The sequence below is a fragment of the Caloenas nicobarica genome, unplaced genomic scaffold (genome assembly GCF_036013445.1).
Source record: "Caloenas nicobarica isolate bCalNic1 unplaced genomic scaffold, bCalNic1.hap1 Scaffold_231, whole genome shotgun sequence".
NCBI classification, from domain to species: domain Eukaryota; kingdom Metazoa; phylum Chordata; class Aves; order Columbiformes; family Columbidae; genus Caloenas; species Caloenas nicobarica.
The window spans coordinates 192,359-199,185 of NW_027017220.1; the positions used below are offsets into that span (position 1 = coordinate 192,359).

At 68.2% G+C, this 6,827-nt stretch overlaps 1 protein-coding gene across 1 annotated transcript; it reads right to left on the bottom strand.

Moving 5' to 3' along the window:
* Window positions 1-390: 390 nt before the first annotated feature.
* LOC136002732 (prenylated Rab acceptor protein 1-like) lies at window positions 391-4,431 on the bottom strand. The gene is made up of 6 exons (XM_065657995.1): window positions 4,307-4,431; window positions 4,138-4,216; window positions 3,140-3,346; window positions 2,340-2,431; window positions 1,302-1,397; window positions 391-762 (listed from the first exon to the last, which is right to left on the bottom strand). Exons 2-6 carry the CDS (start codon window positions 4,212-4,214, stop codon window positions 671-673), a joined length of 564 nt encoding a protein of 187 aa, XP_065514067.1. The 5' UTR covers window positions 4,215-4,216; window positions 4,307-4,431; the 3' UTR covers window positions 391-670.
* Window positions 4,432-6,827: the final 2,396 nt, after the last annotated feature.

Genomic DNA, 6,827 nt, shown 5'->3' on the forward strand with positions numbered 1-6,827 from the left:
GACACACACACAGCCCGGCTGCACCCCAGACACACACACAGCCGGGCTGCACCCCAGACACACACACAGCCGGGCCGTTCCCCAGACACACACACAGCCCGGCCGTTCCCCAGACACACACACAGCCGGGCCGTTCCCCAGACACACACACAGCCGGGCCGTTCCCCAGACACACACACAGCCGGGCCGTTCCCCAGACACACACACAGCCGGGCTGCACCCCAGACACACACACAGCCGGGCCGTTCCCCAGACACACACACAGCCGGGCCGTTCCCCAGACACACACACAGCCGGGCCGTTCCCCAGACACACACACAGCCGGGCCGTTCCCCAGACACACACACAGCCGGGCTGTTCCCCAGACACAGCCCGGCCGCTCCCCGGATCCGCACCAATCGTTTATTGGGGGGTCGCGGTTCAGGGAGCCCCCGAGCCCCCCCGCCCGTCCCTGGGGGCCGTTACCTGGCAACCCGCGCGCCAAGGAGGCAGCTTCTGATTGGCTGTTGCCAGGCAACGGCCGCACGGAACTCGGAAGTGGCGGCGAGGCCTAGTAGCGCCCCGAGGCCTAACGGGCCCCGAAGCCCCAAATCTGGATGTTTTGGGTCAATTCTTCTCTGTTTGTCCCATTCGGCGGGTGCGATTTTGTCCCGGGGAGGGGGTCAGGAAATCACACGGGCTCCATTTGCAGCGGGGGCCCCTCCGGGGGCGGCTCCGGCAGCCGCAGCGCCGCGTGGGCCCCGATCAGCAGCAGGGAGGCCCCTGGGCGGAAACGGGGGTCCCGAAAAAACCCCAAACCAGCCCAAAACGGGGGGCTGGGGGGGGGGTTTGGGAGGTGGGGGGTTGTTTTGGGGGGGTTTCAGGGGCTTCTTGGGGGATTTGGGTTTTTTTGGGGGTCGTGGAGTTTTGGGGGGGTCGGGGGTATTTTGGGGGGTCTGAGGGTTTTCTTTGGGGGGTCGGGGGTCTCAGGTTCGAGGGCTGGATTTGGGGGTTTCTCAGGGGTTTGCGGGGGAATTTGGGGTTTTTTGGGGGTGTTTTTTGGGGGGTCTCAGGAATTTTTGGAGGCTTTTTTGCAGGGGAGGTTTAGGGAGATTTGGGGGTTTTGGGGGGTATTTTTGGGGGGTCTCAGGGTTTTTGGGGGTGTTATTTTTCAGGGGGTCGTGTGGGTACTTGGGGGTTTCTCCGGGTTTTTTGGGGGGTTTTTAGGGGAGTCTCAGGGCCTTGGGGGGGTTTCTATTTTGGGGGGTCTCAGGGTTGTATTTTTGGGGTGAATCTGGTGGATTTTGGGGTGTTTTCCTCACCCAGCCCCCAGCAAACAGCGGCTCCGGCGCCGAAGAACCAGAAAAGGGGGAGAGAGACGAGGGCGGCGACGGCCGGAGGGGGGGGCAGCTCGTAACCTGGGAGAAAAACCAGTACGGACCAGTACAGACCAGTACGGACCAGTATAGACCAGTACGGACCAGTATAGACCAGTACGGACCAGTACGGACCAGTACAGACCAGTACGGACCAGTACGGACCAGTACGGACCAGTACGGACCAGTACGGACCAGTACGGACCAGTACGGCATCCCAGTGACCCTGCAGTTCGCACAGGCCCTCCCAGTTCCCCCCAGTTCCCTCTCAGTTCCTCTCAGTTTATCCCAGTTGCCCCAGTTTATCCCAGTCCCTCCCAGTCTACCCCAGTCTATCCCAGTATCCCCCAGTCCCTCCCAGTCCCTCCCAGTATCCCCCAGTCCTTCCCAGTTCCTCCCAGGCCCTCCCAGTATCCCCCAGTATCCCCCAGTCCCTCCCAGTATCCCCCAGTTTCTCCCAGTCTCCCCCAGGCCCTCCCAGTTTCTCCCAGTATCCCCCAGTCCCTCCCAGTCCCTCCAGTATCCCCCAGTCCCTCCCAGTATCCCCCACTATCCCCCAGTCCCTCCCAGTATCCCCCAGTCCCTCCCAGTCCCTCCAGTATCCCCCAGTATCCCCCAGCCCCAGTCCCTCCCAGTATCCCCCAGTATCCCCCAGTCCCTCCAGTATCCCCCAGTCCCTCCCAGTCCCTCCAGTATCCCCCAGTATCCCCCAGTCCCTCCAGTATCCCCCAGTCCCTCCAGTATCCCCCAGTCCCTCCCAGTATCCCCCAGTATCCCCCAGTCCCTCCCAGTTTCTCCCAGTCCCTCCCAGTATCCCCCAGTCTCCCCCAGTATCCCCCAGTCTCCCCCAGTATCCCCCAGTCCCTCCCAGTCCCTCCCAGTTTCTCCCAGTCCCTCCAGTATCCCCCAGTCTCCCCCAGTCCCCCCAGTATCCCCCAGTCCCTCCCAGTCTCCCCCAGTCCCCCCAGTCCCCCCAGTGCTCACCCATCAGCAGCGCCCCCTTCTGGCGCATCCGCAGCCGGTACCAAACCCCCAGGAAAACGCCCAGAGCGGCGACCAGACCCGGGGAGGAGATGCTGGGGGGGACGTGGGGCAGCCATGGGGTGGCTGTGGGGCGCGATGTGGGCCCGCAGCCAGCCCCACACCCTGCCCCATAGACCCCAGCCCTGCCCCCCAACCCAGCCCCACATCACCCCCCAGCCCTGCCCCCCATCCTGCCCCACAGCACCCCCCATCTTTCCCCATAGCAACTCCACAGCAGCCCCCACCCCGACCCCCAACCCTGCCCCATAGCAGCCCCACAGCTACCCCCCACACTCCCCACTCCTGCCCCACACTCACAGGCCATAGAGGCCAAGCCCCAGCCGCATAGCAGCCCCACATTTCCCCCCCACACTCCTGCCCCACACCCTGCCCTATATGTGCCCCACTCACAGCCCATAGAGGCCGATCCCCAGTCCCACTGCCCTGCCCCACACCCTGCCCCATAGCTGCCCCACACTCACAGCCCGTAGAGGCTGATCCCCAGCCCCACAGCCCTGCCCCACACCCTGCCCCATAGCACCCCACACTCACAGCCCGTAGAGGCTGATCCCCAGCCCCACAGCCCTGCCCCACACCCTGCCCCATAGCTGCCCCACACTCACAGCCCGTAGAGGCTGATCCCCAGCCCCACAGCCCTGCCCCACACCCTGCCTCAGCACCCCACACTCACAGCCCGTAGAGGCTGATCCCCAGCCCCACTGCCCTGCCCCACACCCTGCCCCATAGCACCCCACACTCACAGCCCGTAGAGGCCGATCCCCAGCCCCACACACAGGTAGTTGCTCTGGAAATGGGCCCCATTGCGCCGCAGCCGCTGCCCCACGTCCGCCAAGCCCCGAGGGGCCCCAAAGCGCTGGGGGTCCAGGAACGAGCCCCACGGCCGGACCCCCAAGCGCCGCGTCTGCAGCCACTGCCGGGCCGGCCCGGGGGGCAGCAGCAGCGGGAGCCTGTGGGGTGTGGGGCAGACCCATAGAACGGGACCCATAGCATGGGGTCTGACCCATAGCAAGAGACCCAGAGCGCAGGACCCGCAGCATGGGACCGACAGCGTGGGGCCAGACCCACAGCACAGGACCCATAGCAAGGGACCCATAGTGTGGGGCAGGCCCACAGCACAGGACCCACAGTGTAGGATCTGACCCATAATGTGGGACCCATAGCGTGGGATATGACCCACAGCACAGGACCCATAGCCCGGGACACACAGCATCCCCCCCGCCCCACGCCCTCCCTGTGCCCCACATCCCCCCCGCCCCACGGTGACCCCCCCGCCCCACACCCCCTGTGCCCCACACATCCCCCCCGCCCCACATCCCCCCCGCCCCACATCCCCCCCGCCCCACGGTGACCCCCCCGCCCCACGGTGACCCCCTGTGCCCCACACATCCCCCACCCCACATCCCCCCCGCCCCACATCCCCCCCGCCCCACACATCCCCCGCCCCACGCCCTCCCTGTGCCCCACACATCCCCCCCGCCCCACATGCCCCCCGCCCCACATCCCCCCCGCCCCACGCCCTCCCTGTGCCCCACACATCCCCCCCGCCCCACATGCCCCCCGCCCCACATCCCCCCCGCCCCACGCCCTCCCTGTGCCCCACACATCCCCCCCGCCCCACATCCCCCCCGCCCCACGGTGACCCCCCCGCCCCACACCCCCTGTGCCCCACACCCCCCCCGCCCCACGGTGACCCCCCCGCCCCACACCCCCTGTGCCCCACACCCCCCCCGGCCCTCACCTGCCCCCCAGCCCCCACCAGGGGTCGCTGTCACTCGCGGGCTCCAGCGGCTGCTCCGGGGGGGGTTGGGCCGCCATGGCTGGGGGGCACACGGGGGGTCACGGGGGGTCACGGGGGGACGCTTTCGGGGTGTCCCCGCGTTGCCATGGCGACCTCGCCCCCGCCTCACCTGCTTCCGGGGCCGCGCGGCGCCGCGTGGCGGGAAAGGGGCGGGGCCGGGGCGCGGAGCATCATGGGAGATGGGGGCGGAACCATCGGGGGGCGGGGGGGGGAGGCAGAGCCCCCCCGGGACCCCCGGACACTCGGGGACCCCCCAGAACCACTGGGGACCCCCAAAGCCCCAGAGACCCCCAGGACCCCCCCCCCGGACATTCGGGGACTCCCCAGCGCCCCCCAAAACAACACCAGGGACCCCCCGGCCCCTCGGGACCCCCCCCCGGGCCCCTCTCTCCAGCCCCCACCCCCCCATTTAGTTCTAACGGGCCGGTCCCGCCCCTCCCCCCCCCCCGCTAATCACCCGCCGCTTAATGAAGATTTATGGGCGGAGCGGGGGGGTCACATGGGGGGTCACATGGGGGGTCACATGGGCGGACCCAGGCGTCCGGCCGCCCCCTCCAGCGAGCCCTCCCTCCCCCGCCAGGGGGCGCCACGGGCCGCAGCCGGGGCCGTCAGTAGGGACACGGGTGAACAGCCCCGAAAAACAACCGACCCCCCCAAAACGAGCCCCCCCATCGCCCCCTCCCCCCCCCCATCAATCACGGCGCCGCCTTCTAATGACAAACAATTCGCTTCGCAAATGGGCCCGAACTAATTAACTCAAGTGTTAATTAACGCGCGGCGGCGGCGCCGCCACATCCATCAATCGGCGCGGGGGGAGACGGCGGGGGGGGCGGGGGAATTGGGGGGGGGCCAAAGCTGGGGGGGTCCACAAACCAGGGCGGGGTCTCCAAAGTGAGGGGGGTCCCCAAAGCCCGAGGGGGGTCCACAAACCAGGGGGGGCCCCAAACCCAAGGGGGGGGTCCACAAACCCAAGGGGGGGCCCCAAACCCAAGGGGGGGTCCACAAACCCAAGGGGGGGCCCCAAACCCAAGGGGGGGTCCACAAACCCAAGAGGGGGGTCCACAAACCCAAGGGGGGGTCCACAAACCCAAGGGGGGGTCCCCAAAGCCGGGGGGGGGTGTCGGGAACAGCCGGGTTCGCGTTCGTGATTGGGTCGCAGGTTCGAGTCCCCGCCGCGGCCGTTCCCGCCGCGCCCCCCAACCTCCCCCGCCCCCCCCAGCGCCCCCCCCAACCCCCCGGCCCCCCCCGCCCCCCTCAACCCCCCCCCGCCCCGCCGCCCCCCGCCGCCCCCCATCCATCACCCGCTGACAGCTCCGGCGGCGGCGAATTAGCACCTAAATCGAATATTGATCAGCGCGGCGGCCGCTCCGCTCCAATGACCCCCCCACGGACGCCCCCCCCGGAACCCCACGGACCCCCCCGGACTGAGAACGGGACCCCCAGACCCCCCGGACGCCGCCCCAGAACCGGAACCGGGACCCCCTGACCCCCCCCCAGAACCATCGGGACCCCCCTGGGACCCCCCAGAACCATCGGGACCCCCCTGGGACCCCCTAAAATCCCTGGGAGACCCGGGGACCCCCCAGGAGCCCCCAAAAAAGCACCGGGACCCCCACACTGAGACCCCCCCCAGGTATCACCGACCCCCCCGTCCGGTCCCTGAACACGGTTTGGGGTACTCCTGGGGACACGGAGGGGTCCCCGAATCCAGGCGGGGGTCCCCAATCCCACGGGGGGGTTCCCGCAGCCCCACTCGATGCGGGGAGGCGCTCCCGGACGCCTGGGTCCCTCCCCCGCCCGCCCCTCCGTTAATTAGCGGCGGGTATTTAGGGGGGGGACGGGACGTGTCCAGACCCCCCCCCGGATAGACGGACACGGTCTTGTCCGTGTGTCCCTGTCCCGGGTATTTGGGGCCAATCCCGGGGATTTGGGGCCGGTGCGGGGGTTCGAGACCCGTCCTGGCATTTGGGGGGCGGTGTCCGTCCCGGGATTTGGGTCCAATCTCATGCATTTGAGGAAAATCCCGGGATTTGGGGCCACTCCCGGGAATTTGGGATCTGTCACGGGATTTGGGGCCGGTCCGGGGAATTTTGGGCCGGTCCCGGTGGTTTGGGGGGGGTCGGTCCCGGATTTGGGGTCGGTCCCGGATTTGGGGCCGGTCCCGGGAATTCGAGACAAATCCCGGGATTTGGGATCTGTCCCGGGAATTTGGGGCCAATATCGGGAATTTGGGGCCAATCCTGGGATTTGCGGTCGGTCCCGGGAATTTGCGGCCGGTCCGGGGGTTCGAGACCCGTCCGGGGAAATTTGGGCCGGTCCCGTGATTTGGGGACAATCCCGGGAATTTGGGGCTGGTCCGAGGGTTCGAGACCCGTCCGGGGAAATTTGGGCCGGTCCAGGGGGGTCGATCCGGGGGGGGCCCCGTCCCGGGGGGTCGATCCGGGGGGGGCCCCGTCCCGGGGGGGCCCGCGGGCGCCGCCGTAGCCCCGACAGGTTGAGCGATGGGCGGCATTAACCAGTTAATCCGCCTGATTGAATGTTTTGCTTCCTCCAAATTGAAACATTAAACAACGCGGGGCCGGGCCGGGCGGCGACAAATCACTCATGAAAGATTCATTTTCTCCCCAATA